Source organism: Epinephelus lanceolatus, chromosome 15 (assembly GCF_041903045.1).
Source record: "Epinephelus lanceolatus isolate andai-2023 chromosome 15, ASM4190304v1, whole genome shotgun sequence".
NCBI lineage: Eukaryota > Metazoa > Chordata > Actinopteri > Perciformes > Serranidae > Epinephelus > Epinephelus lanceolatus.
The window spans coordinates 43,455,723-43,480,519 of NC_135748.1; the positions used below are offsets into that span (position 1 = coordinate 43,455,723).

General features: G+C 42.7%; 1 protein-coding gene across 1 annotated transcript in view; it reads right to left on the minus strand.

The window, feature by feature from the left end:
• Nucleotides 1–9,598: 9,598 nt before the first annotated feature.
• dnaaf9 (dynein axonemal assembly factor 9) overlaps nt 9,599–24,797 on the minus strand; it is a 30,748-nt gene continuing 15,549 nt past the window's right edge. The window contains exons 28-37 of the mRNA XM_033643485.2: nt 24,615–24,740; nt 21,033–21,070; nt 18,091–18,226; nt 16,669–16,755; nt 15,830–15,936; nt 15,473–15,547; nt 14,535–14,722; nt 12,300–12,365; nt 10,335–10,428; nt 9,599–9,768 (exon numbers count right to left, since the gene is read on the minus strand). Of these exons, the coding sequence (XP_033499376.1) occupies nt 9,662–9,768; nt 10,335–10,428; nt 12,300–12,365; nt 14,535–14,722; nt 15,473–15,547; nt 15,830–15,936; nt 16,669–16,755; nt 18,091–18,226; nt 21,033–21,070; nt 24,615–24,740 (1,024 nt within the window). The 3' untranslated portion in view covers nt 9,599–9,661. The remainder of the gene's footprint in view (nt 9,769–10,334; nt 10,429–12,299; nt 12,366–14,534; nt 14,723–15,472; nt 15,548–15,829; nt 15,937–16,668; nt 16,756–18,090; nt 18,227–21,032; nt 21,071–24,614; nt 24,741–24,797) is intronic.

Genomic DNA, 24,797 nt, shown 5'->3' on the forward strand with positions numbered 1-24,797 from the left:
AGATGTTTCTGCTGTTCAGCCTCCCTCACCGATGTAAATGGAGTGGACAAAATAATAGAAACGCCTGTCAATATAATGCACCACAAGCTGCAGCCTCCAAGAAATATTATATTACTAATAATCTGATAACGTTCACTGCAGGACTGCTGTATCAGTCTGAGCTACTTTTCACTTGGCGTACCCAATAAACTGGCAGCTGAGTGTATGTCATGGATATCAGTGACCACAGCCGGAAACAGTGGGACCCTGGGGACAGTTGGAAGGCTGTGACACCTTCCTCTCTATCCCATTCAAACATCTTGGCTTCTTAGCTTGACTAAAGGAAACTCCCCCACAGCCCGTCTCTATAAAAGTGAACAGATCCAGCACGTTACAGAGCGCATTGCTGCAGTGACCTGACCACGCTGCAGGATTTGGCAGACGCCAGTGAGAGTGATGAGTGTTTACATGTGGCTGTCATAATAGGCCACAAATAGCCTCGGCTCACTGCCTCGGTAAAAATACAATAGAGGGGCGGCGAGCAGAAAAAGTGGTTAATGGTGGAAGCATTACGGTAAGAGTGTGCTTTAAGTGTGTGGAGTGTATCTGGGCGGGGGGCCTCGCCTTGAGTCGCTGGGGAGAAACTGGTGGCACGGCGGTGGCAGGAGAGAGGCGAGGAAACGCTGATGTCAGAGGTTAACCATGTGGAGGACTGTATCTGCCTGGCAACAATACAAGGACACACACACACACACACACACACACACACACACACACACAGGAACGCACACACAGCATGAGGAAATGGAGGCTAAGACGTGTATCAGGATTCCTCACATTCTCTCAGCACTATTTCAGCTGCCATTTCTTCTTCACAAAGTTGGATATTAGCCCAACCACACACACACACACTCTCTCTCTCTCTCTCTCACACACACACACACACACACACACACACACACACTGGGCAGACAGTTTGTGTTTAGTCTACATCTCGCAGTTCCAATAACAGAGCTCCTCCTCAACTGGTGCTGATACAGGGTTTGGATGCACACAGTGAGTCCATGTTGTCTCATCGACTGACGGCTCCACTGCTGCCTTCAGGGGCGTCACAGGGTGGGGGGAAAGACTGATTAACATGGGCCCCAACATGGGCTACCTTTGGGTACCAATAAAGTTACCTTACCTTACCCTACCTCAAACAGCCTGAAATAAAGTTTGTTTTTATAAATGTCTAATCAATTAATGGCACAATAACAGAATAAATCTATTTAAAAACTGAACTTTGTATTAGACAATAGTTCTGTGAGGCCTCTTAGGGACTGTTCGTTACTCATGAGGGAGGGGCTGGTGCAAAAAAGGCAAGGCATGTCAAATAATTTTTTAAGCACTGGGGAGGAGCTTACAGATTTAAATAGTTGTGTTGCAGACTTTTAAAGAAAACATGACTTCCAAATGTTGGCATCAGATACCAAAATGCCTTCCACACCTGCCCACGAGACACGTTTTCTTTAAAATTGGACAAAATTACAATTGTAAATTTTGGCAACTTTCCAAATTTTGGCACTAAATTTCAACATTTTTTTAAGATAATATTCAAATTTTGGCAATTTTCCAGTTGCTAAAATTGGCGCAATTGGTGCTAAATTGTGACAACTTTAAAGAAAACATGCCCTCCAAATACTGGTGGTTTGCCTCCCAAATTTAGGCACTAAATTTTGGCAAAAATGCCTTCCAAACACACAACAGCATTTATCACGGCCAGAAACTGTAAAAACAGAAATGATGTTTTTTTAAATTTAGGATGGTCTTTGAACACATCATGTGCAACAAATAATTCTGTCAGTGAAACACATCAATAAATCTGAGCTTAAAATAGTGTTATTTCATCAATTTCACTTTATTCTGCATATCTCATGTAAAGATTTTGGCCAAAAATGAACTATTTGCACGACAAGTAAAATAACGAAGCTTTTACCACTTCTCAGTTTTAAAAATCTAATAACTTGTTTAAAGCGGAGGGAGGGTCATGGGTTTTCCTCCAGTCACTCTGGAAAGGTCAAGGACAAATATTTGGAGCTTCAGGGAGGGTCAGAATAATAATAATAATATTAATGGAGTCAGAAAGGCGCAACATTGTTCAGTCCCCTGCACTATTCGTCTTTAAACGCAGATGAAGCTGAGTAAATGTCTGCTGCTGGAGCACCAACGTACACTGTCATGTCTTCACCCAACAAAGAGAAATCAGGGTTCCAAAACAGAAAGAAAGAAAGAAAAGTGACCTTGAAAAGACGTATGTGTGAGAGAGACATGGGTGAAGAGAGGATGGGCAGGGGGCCCACAGAGACTGCTGATGCACTAGGCCCAGTATTTGGTGCTCCGCCCCTGTCCATGCTGAACTGGCTGCTGACACCTGAGAGCAGAGCCGTCATCACACAGTACAGTGACAGAGCGAGGACCTTTAGGTGAAAGTTCAAAGAGTAAATGTTGCAGTAACTGATAAAAACACAACGCTGATCAACCATAGAAATATTTAATGGATTACGAGGTGCAATAAAAACAACATTAGATTATAAAAGCATCAGTCACAGGAAAAAAACAGAAGTTACAGTAGTTTTGTGCAAATGCATTTCAATTTTGCTCACGTTCTGTGAACACCCTCACAACAACATGTGGAAGTCAGTTTGGCACTTCTGAAGTGAGTCCGTTTTTTACTTGTCGGTACAATAGAGGCCAGAAGTTGTTTTTTCCTTTAGCTTTGGACGGCCTGTAGACAGGGGAGAAGAAATGAGCCCTTTGCTTTTTCCCCACATCTAATTCTGCCATCACGACATCAAACACCTCCCAGTTTGAATCGTCACTGTTCCCTGACAAGAATTACATCGTCTTTTTTTTGTACGCGGCTGTGCAGAAGATATTAACCACAATTTCACCCCCATCTTCTTCAATAACACGTTGGGTTTGTTAGGGCAAATGTGTAATCTCAGGTATGGAAATAATAAGTACACCTGAGCAAATTCCTCTCGCCGTCTGTGAGGACTGTGGGGTGACGAGCCTGTGATTCCCTTTTAACCTCGACAGGACAGAACAGCCCAAACAATTAGCATCAACAGTCCCCTGAGGCCTGAGAAATATTTGGACGGTTAAAAATCCATCTCCAAGTCGCCTTCGCCAATAAGCACAAAAATACCTTTGAAACATCCACTTCTTGAACAAGTGCACACATTTCCACTCTGTTGGCCTTTTTTAACATCGGAGCCAATCTTCAAATAAATAAAAAAGAAAAGAACAAAAAGCTCTGGCACTGCGTTAGCTATCTCGCCGCAGTGCAAGAACACCACGTCCCCCCGATATAAAACCAATTAACACCAAACTTTGTTTTTGTCCTATAACTTCAGCTACAAAATGACGAGCCTCCACATACAGGATGAAGACACCAGGGTGCTCAGTCTGCCAGAGAGCTGCGTCGCGGTCACTCTGAGAGGCTTGTGGAGGGCTCTTTGGGCCCCCCATGTGCAATAAGTAGGGGTCACCCAACAAACTCAATCCTCTTTTTGGTTTGTCTGCACTCTGATACAAAACCTCAAGGTTCTGTTCACCAACTCGGGCTGGGCATGAATAAAAAACATTTCTGTATCCATCACTTTAAATACTGTTTTTGATTTTAAGGGTCCAGTGTGAAGGATTTAGTGACATCTGGTGGTGAAGCTACAGACTGCAACCAACTGACACTTGTTCCCTGTACCAACCCAGCAGGCACTGCATGTCAACATGACGTCAGAGTCTGATGTCGGACGGATGTTACATTTTGATTAGAATGAAAATTAGGTTGATGAAATTTCAAATGTCTGAGATCATTAAAACTTCACATCGTGTGGACGTTAATATTATGTTTTACAGACGCTGGGGTTAGCTAAATGTTGTTCTGCATCAAGATGTCGTCGGCATGAGAAGTTTGGAAGATGTTGGATTTTGGTTACTTGACAGAAAAACTTAAAACCTGGGCCGCACCTGACTAAGAATAACATCAGTTAAACCAGATTTGACTCTTCAATACTAATATTCAACGATCAGTTTCTTTAGAGCAGGGCTCAGTGGGATGTTCAGTTTGACACTCGTGTATTGCAGTAAACAAGCTAACGGCACTAACGACGAATCAGAAATGTGCAACAATACTTTTTGCTGACACTACATATCAAACAAAAGTCAGAAACTGTTGTATTAAGTATGTGTGAGCTGTAAATGCACCACTTGTTAGGAGCAGAAAGAAGATAACGTTATCTCGGAGCCTTACGGTGCAGAGTGTCTCCTCCTCTGTGCCGCTGCACTGTGTCTGCAGCTGTCTGTGCCAAAGAGTCTAGAGCGCTCACTCCACAGCAAAATCTGGGGACCAAAACTGACTGCTCAACCTGAAGCAATCTCAGTCCACTGATGATTCGAATCTCTGCCCAAATTAAAACTAGTAAATACAAACGTCATCTATCGTCACTACTTTACATCAAATTGGCGTTGTCCTGACGTTGAATTTTGATCACCTGACGTCACAACCTAAATTCAACCACACATTGTGGCCAGCTGGGAGGGGTGTAGGAGAACTATGGAGGTGCAAATGTCCCCATCTACAGCCAGTGTTTGATTTGTCCACTCTGGGCTACTGTGAAACAACATGGCGGACTCTGAGGCCGAGGACCTGCTCCGTATCTGAATATAAATGCCTCATTCTAAGATAACACAATGATTATTATTTTTTTCTCCTAATTCGTCACACTGGACCTTTAAAGAAATGTTGACAAAAATGCAGCTGAGCATTTTCACTGAAGAAATGAACGTCACCTCAGTTAAAGTGGTAATGAACCAAAATAAGCCACAGACAGACGTGCTGCCAGCCCGTACATCTCCAACATCTTTTTGATTCGTTTCTAAAACAAATACCTGAATCGCCCCGAGCCCTCCGGCGGCCTCCCCCTGTGTGACCTCGTTTACTTCACCCTCTGACTTAGTAAAAACACATTGCTTTAAAGAACGACTCTATGGATTCCTTTCACCAACACTGTTGAAGGACGGATCCTCGCCTGACAACACCTCCTCCCCCTGTGACAGGTGGAGGGATGGAGCTCTGAATGCAGCTTTAATCTCTGCTTTTCTTAGCCGTAGCCAAGGCACTGCTGGATCAGAGAAACCTGACATCTCACAACTGATCAGATTCTCTAAGAGTTTTTTCTACAAAACAAAAATTGCATCTGCTTTTGCTTTTTTGTAGCTTGTGCGAAAGGAGATGTTTTGCTTGCATCGAGGATGTTCAATTCACAGTCTTACAAAAATACTATTTGTCGTTTCGAGGTAATTCAAATTCTTCGCAGATATGTAAAATAAATGTGATTATTTTTCTCTTTGTTGTACCAGTTTGGTGAAAGGCAATTCTGTCAGAATATATACGTGGTATCATATTCACATGACATCTCAACACATGCAAAATAGTGTAGTAGTGTATATGTGTTAGTGTAACTTTGATTTAAATATCACAAACATCTTACGTAACCCTCGACTCTTTAAGGACGACTCTTTGATCTCAGCCAATTATAGTCTCAGTTTCTCTGCTCTTTGACGTGTGCAGCAGGTTTCAGAGTTGTGGAAGCTTCAGTCTCCCATACATCAGCCGCACAACTATTTCACTGTCAATCACAGCTCGTCTCTGCAGTATTACATAACTACACAACGACAGCAACTGTTGCTCCAAACAGAGGAGTGCATCCCTGAAACACTAAACAGAGGATCCGACCCAAACATGTCGTCAACACAGGATTTATGTTACATATCGTTGTACTCCACTTAACAAAGCTGTATAATCTGTCTGCGTTACGTTCTGTCCTCTCTGACGGAGGTAAAGCTTTGTTTTTCAAAGTTGCATCTCATTTTGAAACAAAGCCTTCACTTGTTGTTTGGACCCTTTCTGTGGATCCAGCAGACGTCAGAACACAAGCTGTGAGAGACGCAGAATTTAGCAGCTCATTTGTTGGCGTGTCTTTGTCCTTAAAGAGCCGTCTGAGGGTGCAGTAAGTACAATATATAAAACACAAGGTACAATTGCACTTCTTTTATAGAGTAAAAGAGAAGGAGTGTAAGAGAGGAGTGAAGGGAATGAGTCATTTGGGGTGAGCTCCTCCTCTTTTGCTGGCTGCCTGGGTAATAATACATGTTAGAGGCATACTGTGTTATATGTGCTATACTCTATGCATGGACTATTCTTCTTCTAAGAGACAGTGGCACATCTAGCATCACATGGTATGGCTTGTTCAGATCAAAGTGGACAGTGGTGAGAGGACGGATGGGGCCAGCAGTGTCAGGTTGAGTTCAGGTTCAGATACTCGCAGGTCATCTGGGGAAAAATAACTCGCTAACAATTTTATCACTCTTTTCTTTTTCCGCCAGCTGAAAACCAAATTGTTGATTCTTTTTACTGGCTGCTGACAGACAGACATGTAAAACATGACATAGTCTGCGTTGTGAACGGCAACCCAAAATACACTGAGGTCACCACTGATCTAAAAATATCTTCGATAAGAACCAGGGAATAAGTGTTCACCTCACCAGCGAGCATTTCCCCCCTCTGCGCAGGAATTAGATTACAGACTGAAAATATGCTCTTAGCAGAAACACCCTTCCTCTCTAATCTGACGTGCTCAAAGTCTCAGAATCCTCATCACTGAGTACAGGACGGGCTTTTGGTACAGTGCAAAAAGGCCAATGTAATATATCAACCTGTTTTCATTCCCATGGCGTCAAATCAAACCACACTGAAGGCACCCTTTAGCGTCTTTAGGAGACACGTTGGGTTTTTAACTAACTCTAATATAAACTGCAGCAACACCTGGTTTAAAACCAAAAGTCAGTGTTGTTAAAACATATTCATTCATTCATTCGTTATCTGTAACCACTTATCCTGCTACAGGGTCACAGGGGGGTGGAGCCTGGAACACCCTGGACAGGCCGCCAGACTCTCACAGCCTTTTTAGACCTGGTGCGTGCGTACCATGTGTTTGGGTGATCTGAACACTAGTGGACAGCCGAGACACATCACTGTTCACTCCTGAGCCTCTCATGTGTCTCCAGCCATCTCAGATTTTGTCACCGCCCTGCAGTTATTACATCACACTTTTGCTAGCTGCTCTGTAGCATGCGCGCTAGTCACATTAGCAGTTGTTTCAGAACAGCTGGAGATATCGCTGTTGGAGCAACACACTGGTTTCAAGGTGTACAGTGACATATAAGTTGACGCTTATCGTACCGTTTATATTTGCTTATCTACGATATTGGGGAAAAAAAAAAAAAAAACAGAGAGAATCTCCTCTTTGTTTGAGATATTGTCTAAGTCATCATAAAATGGACAGCTTATAGAGTGTTAGTGCATCACTCAAACTACCACCACGTCCTACACTGATGACATAGTCCTTGTCAGGGACGCATCAGGACACAGATATGTGGTCAAATGTGTCCCAGACTGTCTTGGTGGTCGTTCACAGGTTGTCCACTTGTGATGGGATCACCCAAAAAGCCTGTTAATACCAGGTCTAAACAGGCTCATAGAAACAGACGACCTTTTACTCTCATGTTCACACCTTCGGGCAATTTAAGGTCACAAAGTAACCTAACCTGCTCGTCTTTGGACTGTTGGAGGAAGTCTGAGAAAACCCACGCTGACGTGAAGAGAACATGCAAACTCCACACAGAAGGGCTCCAACCAGCCGACAGGTTTACACCCTGTCACTGTGAGGCGACAGTGCTAACCACTGCACCACTCTGCGAACTCTAACCTAACGTTTGTTGCCGACTGTTTGACAACATTAATCATGTGTTTCAGCTGTGTGTCACACGGATACGTTAAAGGACGCCGTGTGATAAAGTGTCGGTATTTGACGACCTGGTTAAAAAAACAGGTTGAACATATCGTACCATTGTAGCAGCAGCATGTGCACATTTCTTTGTGCATTTAAATGTTCCTTTGTATCAATTCACTCGAGTCAAACTTGGCGCCACGTGACCCAAAGACTGTTGATTAGTCTGTGTGTTACACTGCTGACCCCATGATGAATAAAAGCCATTACATCTCCAGAGACTGCAGCAGGGTTCCTACACCTTTTCACCTTCTACTCAGCTACCACACTTTGACTCTGAACTGCTTGTTTGGTTTGATATCACAAGTTATAATTGATCATACGACCCCGACAACAACACAAGTTCTCTACTGATGGCTCAGCAAACACGTTTCAGATCTGTGTAGGAACCCTGACAAGAGGAAGACATGCATAGAACATGAGTGTGACTCACGGACGCAGAGCTAACAGTAGCAGAACTACTCACTGAAACAGAACATCTGATTCTCTGCAACATCACACGGCTGATTCAAAGCCGGACGCCTTTCACTAAAGGCTCTACTCATGTTTACCCGACCCTAACCAACACTGAGTCTAGCTTTACCCACGGTATTTCATTTCCCCTCGTCCAACCCAAAAGATAAACACGGGAATGTTCACATTTAAACTAATATAACAACAAATTCTTATTGTTGACCAAATGGTGAAATGTGTGATTCACACCTGGTTGCAGTGAGGCGAGGCTTCACTTCACTTCCTGTGTCTCACTGTTAACTAGCAGCATCATCATGAACAGAATACAGTGCTTTGAGGGAAGTTTCTGCTGGACGTGTAACCTCAGTGAGTCAATGTGGGTCTTGAGGCCTCGGCTGTTTTATAACTACGACACTCTGCTGCAGAGACTGAACTCTGCTTTATTGCACTTTCATTAGATTCACTTTAGGAGTCTTAAAATAAAGCACCGGGATGGCGTTTAGCTATGTGATTAATGGCATCATTCATCAGTTGTCTGCAGCCAACAGGCTGTCCAATGTTTACAGCTCTATGGCCAAGCGCTCCCTCTGCTGCAGCGTGGCACGCAGACAAGATAACAGGTGGGCCACGGATTGGGTGACAACAGAGGAGGAGCGATTCTTGAGAAACCCCACCAGGGAGCCCACCAGAATCACACGGCTATCCATGCCTGTCCAGAAATAGAGGCATTAATTTGCCAACTGTGATAAACAGAAACACACAAGCTGTAGGAGTGTGCGCTTGGAAATTCCCTTCAATTGTGAAAGTCTCATAGCTGGCAGGCTTAGTGGCGTAATCACATCGGTTTAAATGTGGAGTCTCGTGTTGCGTTATGTTTCAGATTTGTCTGCAGTTGTGTGCAACTCTCATCTCTTGACAAACGTGTCTTAATTTGAATCAACACAAGCGACCACACTTTCATTTGATAAACATGATCCCTAACTCGCACAGTGTGAACTGTACAGTCAGTGGTGCTGCAGCAGGAAGAAAGGCAAACAGCCACGCCGTGACATAACGGGTTCTGATGGGTGATGTCATCATTTAAAAGCTCCTCTGCACTCAACCTTTTTCTGCCACCAAATTAGGAAACAAAGCGACATAGTACATAGATAATGAGCAGACTTTAAGCAGCAGCTCCTGCAGATGCTCGTGGTGTGAACACACATTGACCGTTCTATTGGAGTGTTCAGTACATGACCCCTGTGCCCCCACCCACCCCCCCCACCCGTCCCTCCCACAGCAGTTCCCTCAGAGTGAAGTAAGACAGATGGAGGCAGCGGACATACAGACAGACTCTATCATGGATCAAACAGGTCGGGCTGTCCCTGCAGCTCCAGCTGACGGTTGAATAGCTCGATCTCCTTGTTGGCCTCGGTGAGGTACTCTGTGATGAACTCCTCCATGTCTGCAGTGACGATGATGTCAGGGAAACAACTGCACCATCACACAGCAGGAAATACAGACACAAGCAGACCTGCATGATGAAGATCACTGCTGTCTTTAGGACAAAAAGTCAAGTTTCTGTTACTGCTGTGCGGTATACTGGTTCAGCTGGTAAACTGTGATATTAATTTTACATATACCGTTATACCGCTGCAGAGCTGAGTCAGTTACTAGAGTGCGTCAGTAAACAGGACAGAGCGCCACAGTAATGAGACACTGTACTGAATGGGAGAGAGGAGCTCTATCAGCTGCACACATTCTTACTGTGATACACAGTGAAACTGCCAGAATCTTAAAAAAACATGGTGCTACAAATGTTTGGTCAAACTGCCCACGCTAGTCTTTATCTGCATTCGTCAGTGAGCTGACTCACATCGACTGTTTGCATATCAGGTACATTACTGTTAAACAGCTGATTTAAATGTACTGGTTTCTTTTTGTAGCATTTAAAACATAAAAATATCCAGTCCTCCAAACCTGAGAGAAAAATCAGACGCAGTTGAGGTTCAACCACGATGAAAAGGATACTGGGATGGATGTTCCTTTTTTCTCCAAAGATGTCAACATATTGATAACCGTTGTAGAAGTAGCCTGGTGGTAGAGGGTCCAAGTGTCGGGTCATCTACAGAAGAACACAGAATATGAGGTTCAGTGGAGGTTACTGAGTGAGAACACCACATCAATAACGGTCCGACCCAGCCCCAGCTCTCTCTGAAGATCGGGAAAATCTCCAAAGCAACAAACATACATGAGACCACCAAGACAACATGAGCAAATATCTGCTGAGGCTTCTATAAAGCATCAAAGATTTCAGACTCTCTGCAGCATTTATTGACAATGAACTTTAAGGTAGTCTTGTAAACAAACACAGTTATGTTTACAGTCACTGTTTGTCATAAAGCATAGATCCATGTTTCCTCGAGGCTGAACAAGCATGCTGGATGCATTTTATTCCACACGCTGGCAGAGTGAGTTTTTGGGAATATTCTGAAACAGAGGTGTCACATTAAACCCGTATGGTTAATAAACTGTAATATTCAAGTAAAACATTTGTATCCTGTTAATAATACACATGATAATATTGTGTTAATAATCCAACACCTCTTAAATGATTTCCGTGTCTTTCCTTCCTCACTTTGTCTCCCTCCAACAACGCCATCTGGTTTCCTTTTCACCGCCCATAAAAGGGTAAGTTCTTTATCTTTCAATGTTTTTGTGTCCAAGTGACTAATGGGAAAAACATTTTTGAAACTGGTCCAATATGGAGTCAGACGGCTGCAGCCAGAGATGGCGAAATGGGCTGCAATGTAACCTCTCGGGTCATGTTCACACTGTCAGTGTGCGTCCACTAACAGTGCTTGTTTTTGTCACTGACAGGCTCAGACTGTTATTCTAAGTGTGTGACAACATTATGAAAGGATCCCTACAGAGATAGAGCTTTGTGTTAAAGAGTCAGATCCTTTTTGTTTCACCAGAAACAGCCCTGAAATCACCGTCACCAAACCCACCAGACTGCATTTAAATAAACAGTCATGTTAGTGTGTACAGAATCCGAATATCGTCACAGCTGACCCTCATGAACAGCTGAATGAAAGTTTTGTTCTGTTTCTGTTGACTTTGAATGAAATGTGTTTTACAATTATACAATCATATTTATTTAAATAGAATCTGGTTACTCAGGGTTCTTACAGCGAAGGGAAAGTGGGATTTAAGACTTTTAAAGACTTTTTTAAAGCCACTCAGAATAAATTTAAGACCAATTTTCCAGTAGCCACAATTGAAGGAAAAAATAAAATGAACCAACATCACCTGCTCAAAATGAGCGAGAATTCTGCCCAAATATATCTTGTAACATAAAACTTACTGGTGATTTTAATGTAAGAGGCATTTGGGTAAATTATTATTATCTTTTTTTAAGTTACTCATTATTTTGAGCTTTTAAAACGCAATGTCAATAATAAAGCTTACAAGTCTTTTTAAGACTTTGGAAAGATTGGTTTAAGACACTTTGATGCCAATTAAGGTTTTATTTTATTCTTTTTTATTTTTCCTTTAAAGACTTCTTAAGGATCTGCAGGAACGCTGGTTACTGGTTTAAGAAAATCATCTATCTCTGTTGGGATCCTTTCCATAAGTTGTCAGACAGCAATGAACTCTTGGCCGTAATAATCATGTGGTGACAATCTGACATTGTGCCAGCCCTTTTTTGAAACCTGCATTGTTTACATCCACATTTATGAGTCTTCCTCATCTCCATCTTCTGCTGACGCACTGCTAAATTTCTCCCAGCAACTAAACATGAAACCAGCAGCAGGGACGTGCACATGTGCATTGCGTGCATGCTCGTAATTCAATATAGGAACAAACAAAGCAGGTGCTGGCTCATGGAAACAGTTGACAAAACTCCACAGCGCAGCTTTAATGCTGTTCTGTCCACACAAAGTTCCACCACATGTAAACAGAAAATTTAACCATAGATAAAAACACACTCACATGTATGTTCTTGATTTCTTGTGGTGAAAGGTTATTTTTAGTCTTCTTCGGCTTCTTTGTCTGCCTCTGGAAACACAAACACAGCCCTGTGGTTACACTGCTTACTTTCTTATACTCAGGGCTCCAACACATTTTTACCAATGAATGTTCAAAACTCTTCCTCTATATTTGACCCATTTCAATGACTTTGAATAGTAATAAATGGTCTGTATAATGATGCAGCTTTACATTGTTAAACACACACACTTCCCAGGCATTTGCGGATAAGCACACTGCCAGTGCTTCCTAACTTTACTCACTGGTTAGACATTGTGCCACTAACTGGCTGCATACGCCCACTGCCAACAGACCAGGCCGGCACATACAGGTACTTCACAAAAGGTCTCGGCCACACCCCTTTATGGGGGCTAGAAAACTGAAGATCATGTTGAAGCAGTTTGACGTGTGTTTAGATTATGATTTAGACTCAGGGTGAGAGCCGTGGTTAATTGCAGGGTTCCTACACATTTGGAATTTCAAAATTCCATACTTTTCCATACCCTTATTTCCACCGCTGTTTTTTTTTTTCTTTTTTTTTTTTCAGAGAATATGCTGACATCTGATTAAATATATCAGTGTATCATATTTCACATCATATTTAATTATTCTTAACAGGCGATTGTAGCCAAGTACCATAATGGCATGCAAATAAAAACTCAGGTAAGTTCAATGTCTGGGCTGAGGCAAAAAGGTTGGGACTCTGGGTGCAAGCGATGCAGTAACGAGACGTCGGCGTTTTTTCCTTTCATGTGGCTCAGAATCGCCTTCTCCCCCATGTTGGCGACGTCAAACGATTTCACACAAAGCTTGCATCTAGCTCTGCGTGTGAATTGGGAATCCTTGGCCAACCAGTATTTATATACGGTATTGTCAAGCCATCCATCCAAAAACTTGCATCTACCCACTGTGAACCACGTGAAACTCGTCTTCTTGTCGAAGGTGCAGTGTTGGAGTGAAACCTGATACCTGGGGGGCTGGAGGAGGGTCATGGGGCAGCGGACTGGACATACCACTTGTCAGTCAGGTAAAAGGGGTGGTATGTTTTCTGAGACGTTTGCTCGCACACAAACTGTGCTTGGCCCGGCATAAAACATGATCCGGATTGATTAAATTATTTTTGGAAATACCTAATTTTCTATTTTAGAAAACAGTATTTCAGAACAGTGGTAATAGTCTGGAAACATAAATATTTTTCCATACTTTATTTTTCATTTTCCATACTTTTTAATACCTGGAAACTGATCAAATTTATTTCCATACTTTTCCATACTTGCGCAGGAACCCTGTTAATTGGCTACACAACAGTTCTTCTGCATTTTCCTGTTTCTCTTCCGATGTGACAGCTGAACAGGGATGACGTTTTTCTGTAGGCCGACCCTGAAGTTAGCGTCACTCTGGTTCCCTCGTCAAAAAAACCAACAGATTTTTTTCATTGGATTTTGGATTATTGCAGAAAATAAAAGGACAAACAAACGTTTATGATACTTAGAGGTTTTGTTCGGCAAGATAATCTTCACACACGCACACCACTTCATGATTATTGAAGCCTAAATTCAATCACGTCACCGTCATAACGAGGCTGTGAAGTCGTGTTTGGCATGATGACGTTCTGTAGTCTCATGTAGCCACTTGTTAGCAACACAGAAAAGCTTCTTAAGTCTCAGAGGGGGATTTACTGACGTATTTTATGTGGTAGAACAAAAGGTGAAAGTCTCTTCAGCTTGGTGGAACCACAGACCTTATTTTAGACACCTAACCGAAATCACACTGACCTCAAGTCGAGGAAACAGGAAGTGCTGACATGCTAACTCATGTCTGGGTTTTAGGACTCATTCCTGATGTGCTCTATTCTTTCCTTTCAAAGGGGGCGTGGCCTTGGCGTCAACGCAGTGTTGGTCTGGTCTACGTGTCTCTCATGACGTTTCATTGGTCACTCGACGCAGCACTAGATTTGAATTTAGTGACACTCAGAATGTATTTTGCCTCAGGTTACGTGTGTTTTGGGATTTTCATGAACATATTTTGAACAACAGCCAAACAATTTATATTCAAAGCTTTTCCAAAACATTCTGTTCATTTCAAAACATATTCAGGACTTTCATGACCATGAGAACCTGTAAACAGTTTATACAGAGGATACACACAAGGCTCAGTGTGGACTGCCATCCAAAACAGTGAGGCTATTTAAATGTCTACCTGCTTGGCGCAGAGTCTGAGCCAGTCCTTTAGTCCGTCCTCAGTGAGGCCGACACCATCAAAGACCAGGAAGCAGGACGTGTTGGTCTCTTTGGGGCCCGGGGTCAAAGGGTCACTGCTCTGCACTGGGACGACGCTCAGGTTCCCTCTCACTGTGTTGTAGCTCACCTCCATCAGCTGGTCTGAGTCTGGAGGTGCCAGAGATGAAGCAGTTCACAGTTCACACCTTGTGTAACACCTGCTGCAGCGACATGCTGTTGGCGGGCTGTGAATGTTTTAACATCTATACAACCTCTCTGTTCCCAAAATGGCTCACAGAACTCACGTGTGGTAAAAAAACAAGATCAAACATGTCAAATATGTTCTGACTTAATATAAAATATATTTAATAAATGCAAACAAAGTAAAATAAGTAAATATAAAGTGATGTAAATGATACTCTACCCTAAACACAGTGACACTGAGGGAATGTGCGTATTAGCATAAGGATGGTACGGTACAGTCTCCACATTCGCTCCATACTACTACCTCCCAGCTCTCTACAAATATCTGCACACTCTCTGCACATCTCCTCACAGCACCTGCACTCGCTCCTCATGCAACAGCTCTACACAGGTCTTCAAATGAAAGAGTGAGAAAACTATGTGGAGGAAACCAAACCGTGGACTATGAGCTGAATTCTAAACACCAGACACCAGAGCAACAAGCGAGCAATATTCCTACCGTCAGGAGCTTCTCGCCTGCCTTGAGGGCAACCTTTGCTCTAATAATTCCCCAAACTGGGAAATGTAAATGCAGGTCAAATATTTACCAGGGAAAGAAGTCACATTTGTTTAATAATGCTTCACAAAACCAAGATCTCTGGGACTCAAAATCTGATCTGAAAACACCAAACGTTAGCAACATGGCAAAATAAAATGAAAACAAATCAACCCTACCAGAAAATCTGACTTTCCCCCAAACGTTGTACATGTTTCCTCTGAAGGGGCTCGGCCTCAGCGATGACTTTAATGCTACAGAAAAATGAAATGAGTTTCAGTTGTTAGTGCTGTCAGACAATTTAAATGATCAGTTTCCTGAAAAGCAGACTTGGCAGCGAGATGTCAGAAGTGCATTGTTTGGAAATACAGATTGTTTCACAGCAACAGCAGACAATCACTTTGAGGCCTCACTTGTCTCCATATTTGGAGGGAAAGGCTGCTTATGTAATTATTGTGAAACACTGCCAGCTCATATCTGGAACTTCTGTCATGTGCAAGAGTCAGAAAAGGGGGGAGAATTCCTTTCCGTCTCACCTTTGCAGCGGGCGACAAACAGAGGCCTCTCCAGGGGCCGGCTAAAAGCCACGCACTGCTGCGTGAGGACCAGAGAGCCAGAACCGGTGAAGAAGCGCCCTTTGCACCTGAAACACATGACACATGCACATTACACAAATGGTGAGAAAGTTAAGTCGAGAGCAAGCCAAATGTTTGTGCTACATTTTGTCTTTGGCTGCAGACTTGTTTACTCTACCAGCTGCTCACAGGAAAGAGGCCAGTGTGTGTGATTCGCTGGTAAAAGTGGAAGTGGATGATAAATCTGTAAACGTAGACACTGTCATCAGCAGGTATAAAAAAGATTCCTGTCCTGGTCCAAAGGTTAAGGACGTGTACGAAGCATCTTAAATGCACTCACATACACGTACACAGGAAATAAAGCCTGAAGATGAGTAAATCAAAAGGGCCAGACTGGGGCCAGATATCCAGTGTATGATCTGAGGGGAGGATTTAGCAGAGGTTCATATTAGGCTGACCACTGAGGCATGAAGGCTGAATGGACCTGGTCCAAAGGGAAGGAGACCCCCTCTGTGTACATGGCAACTGCATGGCCAACAGCTTGTTACTGTGCTGCCAGGAGGCAGCTGGTGATAGAACACAAGATGCCCTGAGGGGCTTTACAGCAATCAGCAGCCGATACCCCCACCGCTGCAGCAGAGTGGCAATTAAACTGCAGGGAGGGAGGCCAGGCAGGATGCAGGAATGCTGAGGCAGGAATCAACATCAATCTGTCGCTCAGCGGCCAAAGGTTGACTGTGGACACAGGAGGACGCACCGGGGTCACAACCAGAGGAGTGGACACAGGGTGAAGGTCTTACCATCCAGGGTAGAGGACGTAACATGCTCTCAGCATCTGAGGCTCATTGAAGCTGCTCTCAGAAAATATCAGGTTCACATCTTCATTCCTGAGTGACACAGAGAAACAACACAGAATCAATACACAACACTTGACCTGTACAAATATCCACAGGAGTAGATTCTGGGGGGAGCAGGGGACATGTCCTCCTCAGTATTAAGAACATGTGTATTTGTTCCCTCCAATAAAAGTATTAAAGAAGCAGAGGACTTTTATTTTGACAAAATGAAAGACATTTCCATCGTATGTTGATTAGGCTGCAGAATAAAAGCCGAAATGATAATCAGGATTAATGTGATTGATAATGAGATCACAATTATTTCTCAAAAGTTTTCACTCTTTTAAGGGATCAAATATTTAATTGTACTTTAACATTTAAATAAACAGAGCGCTGCTTTCACTTCCATGTTGTGCTACATTCCTGCTAATTAAAAAAATAAAGGTTCTTTACCTTAAAATAAGGTTCTTTACCTAAATTCAGTGCATCTCTTACAGACGCATCTCCGCCGCTGTATTATTTTTTACAGCCATCACAGAATCATGACGCACTGCATAACGGCGCTATTATGAATGTCTGAATCACACTGAACAAGGACGAGGATTCATTGAGCTGACGTTAGTGTTCTTCTCCTCGGCCTTCATGTGTTCATTGTAGAGTTTTCAGGTGGTTTAACAGGTTGGTTTTCTTGCAGTCTTGCACACTCCTTACATATGATTTGTTCTCTCTCATATCTGAAATAGCTCCAAACGACGGATGATGGTGGTTGAAGAATGGATGATTTCCATTCTGCCCGTCTGCAGTCAAAATATTAAGCAAAGTTTTCCACAGGCTGCTGCTGCAGGCAGCACATGTAGTTAGGGAAGCACTTGATTTGATGTGGACAGAGTTTTCTATGAGCGGAGCGTTTTAAATGTCAACATCACAGCTGATCATGTTCGTTTCATTGTGAGAAGCCAAAATCTTGATCAGAAATAAATTCGACAAGCTATGCAGCCCTAACATTGATGGAGAAAAAGCAGAAATTGGTGCAGAAAAATTCACCAGAGTGCAGGAAATGAAGTGTGTGATGCTCAGAAACCCAAACCTAGAAATGAAACTTGCAAATATGTGTACAAACATGTGCAAATATAACACAAAAAACAACAACACATAACTACTTATGAATATGCCCTTTATCCACAATGGGCTTTAAATTACAAAACTGAAATACTCTTTAGGTACAGGATGCACTGGGAAACACTGATGACACATTGCTGTATGAATGGAGCACAGCTCTGACCCAACAGATGCAGACAGACTCAGAAAGTGGTGAATATTTTAGGAAAAGATAAAAGCAGTTAAATGACTGGTTGCAGCATTGATCATGATTCTGTGGGCGCCTACCTGGTGACAGCTCCTCTCTCTGCCAGTATGAAGGCTGCGGTGGGGTTGGCAGAGCGTACCAACTGCTGAACATGCTGCATGAGAGGGTGCTTCTGCTCTGCTGTCAGCCCGGTGAACACCACTGTACTCACAATACCTGACATGTAACGAGGCACAAAAAGGGAATATGAATTCCTGCAGAAACTGGCTCACTTTCCTGAAAATACAGAGACACATCTGCGCAGCCACAGCAGATATATCTCACACTGGGTTTGATTTATTGCTGTTCCTGCTGCTCTGTTCTACCTGTGAGCTCAATTTTTAGGGAAATTGACATTTCGATTCCTTCAGAACGATTCCTGAAATATAAAAGGCAGAATAAATAAATCTGTGACAGCCTGACTTCCTTCCCACTACCCAAATTGGGATTTTTTCTAGTTCCAGCCAAAAAGGATAATAAGGATGACTGCAGTAACCCAAAATAAAATCTTCAGTATGTCACTGCAGAACACAAGATGGAATGTGAAGCGTGTGTTCTCGAACGTGAAGTGATGGTCGGGGTAATGGCTGCTAAACGTATCCTTGGTTGGCCCTCGAGGTTTTGTTTTCACAGTGTCTCTGTTAATCCTCAACTAAAGCATTTAACAACAATAGTAATGGAAAAAACTACACAGAGTGTAATGTTTTCACCAGCACTGAGAGTTCAGGATGGAAAACACAACCTCCAAATGTTTATGCTTTCGGAATCAGAGTTTATGCTAGACGTTTTTTTTTTAAGGCCAACATGGCCGTTCATATTCCAGAAAATCCAGCCGTAAAGAACAACTGCCGCCGTATGTTTTATAGCCATATAATTACACTTAAACAGCAACAAAACACTTCAAATTAAATAACTTGAAATGAGCTAACTGGGGATAAAACAGAACAGATGCTGGAACTATTGCAGCAGATCGGAGAGCCGGCCATGGAGCACGGGGCAGGTGCTCGTGACCCTCAAACTCGGGGCCGGTAACCACCAAGCCCTCTATTCACCCTCTATTCACCGTCTGGCTTGCTGTGGTGAAGTGCAGTGAATCTCCCATCTGTTCTACCAGCACACAGACCTGTGGGGTGTTGGAGGTCTTCCTGGAGAACGTGATCCGTGATGCCATCACCTAACTACACCAAACACACTGAAGAAGACAGTGATTGCCGTGGATGTGGCGTGTGCTCTGAAGAGGCATTCTGTACAGCTTCAGTGAATAAACCCATCCGTTGGTAATTAATGTATGAAAATCTGGTCTGCACAATTTAAGTTAATATTTTAGCTGCCTGGGCAACATACGTTATAGATCACATCATATTGGCCATTTAATATGCTATCAATGATTAATATTTAACATATTTCCCATCTGCCAGACAACTTCACGTGATACCGGCCAAAAGTCGACATATACCGGCGAACATAAACTCTGCCTCGAACATGTGACTTGTAAGGCTGGAATATCACACATTCCACGTATGCTAACACTGCATCATGCCAGGATCATGTTTCCCATCAGCTGTTGGTCACATTTATGCATTTTTGTCTCTCTCTACTTCTGAGTGTGTATTTGGGATGAAAAAGGTTACAAATCACTGATTTATGATGGACTTAGATTTTCTCCTTAGAACAAAATGACTTTGATATTTGTGGACTATGTTCAGGGGTGCAGCACAAAATTCTGTGACCTCCCCTCGTGCAGGGGGGACAAAACAATTTTGGCTGCAGTGTAATTCTTTCTTTCTTTTTTGATCCTCCCCAAAACTACAAATATTGAAAATGCATGATGCTCCCTCCACCATAAAAGAGTTATTTATGATTATCTCCTTTGCCAAAATAAAAACATAAGCCCCTCCCCAGTGCTTAAAAAAATATTTGACATATTCACAACGCCCCTCTCCATGTTGAGAAATATTTACAATTTCTCCTTCTTAAACGGTCAGAGACTGACTCGGGGGCTCGGGGGTCGTGTATGTTACTGTGCTGCTGTGTTAGCTGCCGAGGAGAGTCTGTAGCTACACAGCGGCTTGTTCTTTGGCTCAGTGTGTTTTTATCCACCACTGCCTCTCACCATCGTCTTCATAATTAACAGTTAAACCGAAGTGGTTCCAAACACCAGACCTGCAGGTTATCAGAGCATCTTCTATTTCAGGTCTGGTAATGTCGTTACTAATCATCTTGTAACGAGCTAGCTTAGCGAAGCTCCATCTCAGTGCAGCAGAATGATCTGGTTTGGGGGTGAGAGGGGCAGACAGCATGTGACCTGTTGGTCCTGTGGGCTGCCTTATTAAACACATTAAATACTGCTTAAGCTGAATATCTTATTTTCCAAATGTGATAGGATAGTTCAACGTATCGTTCGGTCTGTGATGCGTACAGCACGTTTCAATACAAGTATGTGTTGTTACATCCTTAATTAATATTTGTAAAACCCACTTACAGACTTAAACAGTGACTAACAGCACTGAGTTATGATAAAAAAAATAAACATGACATAATATGGAGATACAAGGTTTCTGCCCGACAGCAACAACATATTATCTCCTGACTTTGTGTTTGTGTTGATGTCACTCTGCTGTGAGAATATGAATGTATATGTCATTTTTGTCACACGTGTAACTTCTCCTCTGACTTAGTTTGATAAAAGAGAAAGATTTCTTGACCTTTAATGGTTATAATGGTTATGATGGGAATAATGGTTGTAATGGTTATGATGGGAATAATGGTTATAATGGTTATGATGAACAACCTGACAGCATGACATGTGTTCAAACAGCTGCGTTAGACTGCTTCCAAAAAGCATAACACTTCTGAGGAAATCAGTATCAATGAATATAAATCTGTAAATCATGAAATAAGTTTTCCTAATGCATTTTGTTGTTGGGAAGCTGGAGGACAGACAGACAGACAGACGGGCAGACAGACAGACCGGCAGACTTACCTTGGCTGCACTGTTCCAACAGTTTAGGAAATGCAAACCTGCAGAGACAGACGGGACAGCAGAACTTCAGTAAAACACACAGTAGACTAAAGTACAGGGTGAAGACTGACTGTCAAGCTGCTTTCACACTGCCTGTTCAAGGCAGGAATACGGCGCCATTGTCTCACCTCACTGTGCTGTCTATAAGGTTCGATCACAAAATGGTGGGACAGAGCTGTCTTGCCTTTAATCCACCATGGGAGGTAGTAACAATGTCAAAACATTGTCTGTATAAACAGGCAGCTGCATGAAGGGACTATGGACAGGATGGGTGTGAGGTTTTGATCACGTGTTATGTGTGCAACTCCCCAACAGGAGATTTAAAAAGTAGCCGTTAGCAGCTAATTCAAAGAAGAAGAACAGCAGCTGAAAATGTCCACAAACAGTGAAAACAATGAGGTCCAGGAGCTCCTTACCCTCTGAGCAGAGGACGAGATCAGCCGCCATATAACAGGGACCCTAAATGATTGTTATTGACATGTGATGTCATTGTTATTGTTTATAAAGAGCTGCTGACACGTATGTTATATGACACACTAGAGGCTGATGTGGTCGTGTTGTTCTGCCATGTCATCATGCTGTCTAAAATCAGACACTGGAGCCACATTATGGCACCATCGTTTGGTTCTGTATAAAAATGCAAAGCAGGCATAAAGAAGGGACTCTGTAGCGGCTCTGTGGTGCCGTCTGTGTGTAACAAGGACTTCAGCCATCAGTCAAACGCAGATTTAGTTGGACTCAGATGTTCACTGCTGCACTGTGGATAGATAATGTAGAAAATAGGAGTTGTTAGAGAGCTGTGTCTTTATTTTTATTTAATTAACAGTCCTGTTTAGTGTAACCCACGTCAATGGGTGCTTGCCAGACTTGTGCAGCAATAAACAGCCTGATTCCGTGTTATGGCTCTTGGCTGGTGATCCGGTTATCAATCGTGAGGCATTTTTCATAGGATGACATCATGACTGTGACTGGCAACTGACCAATGTAAAAGCTTTCTGTAATCTCATTTAATCTTAACATAATTTATCCTCAGTTTTCAGATCGATCAGTGTTATACAGCACTTTCTGAATAACAGTTCTGAGCCAAGTCCCCCTCCAACCACCGCCGACCCTCCCCTGCAGGCCGGGGGATCAGCAATCTGAAAGGCATTTATCTTTCCTGTCCTGATGTAATGGACTGTCTACATTCATCACAAAGAATGGATCATGACTGACTGATGAGCTTCGCTGAGGAGGGGGTGTCGGGCGCACATGTGGACCTGGGGGATTAGAGGGCTATGCTGAGGGGGTTGACAGGCAGGTCAGGCCTAAGCTGGGCTAACCATACCCAATTAACGCCATAGTGGGGGTCCGCACATCTCCACACAATCTATGGCAACAGACAGTAATAGGGGGCTTGTTGAAGATGCCTCACATGGAAAAGTCAGTGCTAACCACATTGCTAACTAAACCTCTTATGACACATTTTTCCACTGCTGAGCCGAGCGGGGCTCAGAGTTTGACTGGAGGGTCGTCGCAATGCGTCGAAGCTCAGGATCCAAAACAGGGTGAAAGATTTATTATTAATAAATTATTGTTAAAGCTCAGCTCAAGAAACAGTCATCTCATCTCAAGGACTCTAAGAGTTTTCATGGTAGAATTTTTTTTCTGCAAATATGCTCCAGTATTGATGAGTGTTACTGCAAAGAAATAAGTCATTACATTTCAACCTGTTACCAGGGCGTTTGTACGGGAGCGTACTGACGCCATGCCAGGAAACAAGAAGCTGATCAGTATCAAGTAATAACAAGAAAAAGTTCTTGTCATAATAAGATGTTTTTCTCATTTTTACAACATATTTTCATGTCACAAGAAACTTTTCTTTTTTTGTAATGAGAAAAGTTTCTTGTTACCACGAGATGTATTCATGATGTAACAAGAGAATTTTCTAACATAACATGAAGTAGTCTTAACATGAAAATATTTTGTAATAACGAAACTTTTCATGTTATTATCTGATACTGTTTCTTTAATTTCTGGCCTGGCAGTTTTATGCTTCCGTACATGTGTCATAACACCTGCTGGCTTTTCGATTACATTTCTGGTGAAGACAGACGGCAGCATGTTGTAAAAACACGACCCTCCACACTGACTCCATCTGTATGTACGTGTCACTAGCTGACGCAGCTTGGCTGTGCAGTGGAAAACAGCCTATTACCCGGAGTGGTATGTCACATTGTGCGGAGCTGCTCAGTCAATCTACGACGGTGAGAAGCTCTGTAAGCTACATCTAAAGCCTGTAACAAAAGGAGAGTGAGATTAAATGTAGGACTGATCCTCTGTGTAAAAGGGACCCAGCCTTGAGTTTTAATAACTCAAAGTGTCATGTAACCTCTTCCTGGAAACCTCCAGTGCTTCGACAGTTTATCAGCATCCAGCCCTGTCTGTCATCATCTGTCCATGTCAAACCTTTAACTTGAACCTCGGGTTCAGTCACTGGTGTGTTTCAGCTTCTTGAGCCTCTTTAACTTTGCAAAATAGGCCAAATACATATTTGTTGCTGGTTGCATGAAGCTACATCTGCATACAGTCTCGGTAAACAAATGATACAGGCACCAACTGTGCTCGGAACAAATGGGAGCTATTCCTGGTGAAAACGTATGTTCTAGGAGAATGTGAAGCTTACGGACAGGTAGCAGAATAAGGGATCGTGCTGCAGGAGTGATTTGAGTAGTTTTTATTGTGAAAGTGGGTCACCAAATCCATCGTCACTGCTGTGAATCCTGTTTGAATGCAGCTGCTGTCCTCTGCGAAGCAGCAAGTCACAAACTTTTCTGAGCCACGTCTACAGGTGGTTAGTGTCTGCTACTCATTTCATAGATTTCTGGTGATGTATTCTTGAACATGCTGTTAATCCAGGCGTAATACGTACAGCTGTTTCAAAGTAAAAGCCTTTCAGTCATCGGGAATTTGATAAAAACACTGGCACAAAGCAGGAAGCGCTGTCTGAGTGTGTTTACTGTGAAGCAGCTGCAGGATTGAGACACATACTAAAGTACTGAGTTTGCTCAGTGCAACTGCATCTATAAATTGTTTTTGGATCAGAACAGAAAATAACCGAATTACTCATCTTTTATCACTGAGGTCATTCAGTATATTGTTATTATTTTATGCTGAAGTTCAAAAATATGTAAGTTGAAAATGATTTTCACTCACACAGCAAACAATTTCAGAAGCTTTTCTTCTACATGTACAATGTCACATTCATAGCTTGAACTGTACAGTGATGTCTTTGTTTGGTCTTATCATCATCCATCACACTTCACTTAGTTTCTAGTTTATCAAAACACCATTTTCCAGTCTGTGTGATAATCCCATCAGTCAGGGATTTTGTCTTCTGCAGTTAGACATTGTACAGTTTTATTAAATAGCAACTCAGAAACAGGAGCAGCTGGACATGAGTTAATCTGATCATATACATTTCTTTCTGGCAGTGAAAGCTTGTTATGTTTTTTCTAACAGCAGCAGAGTTGAGCCCTGATCTATCAAAGAAAGAGATTTCACCTGTGCTCCACACAGGAGGCGAGGGGGTCCACACAAGCAGTGACCGCGCCGATGGTGAAACACGCTTGGACAACTGGGTCAGGGTGGAAAAGCACAGCCTGGACCACATCCAGAACATCTGTGTATCTGTCCAAGTAGAAACATTTACGAAAGAATACGTCATCTCACACTGACAGAGAACAG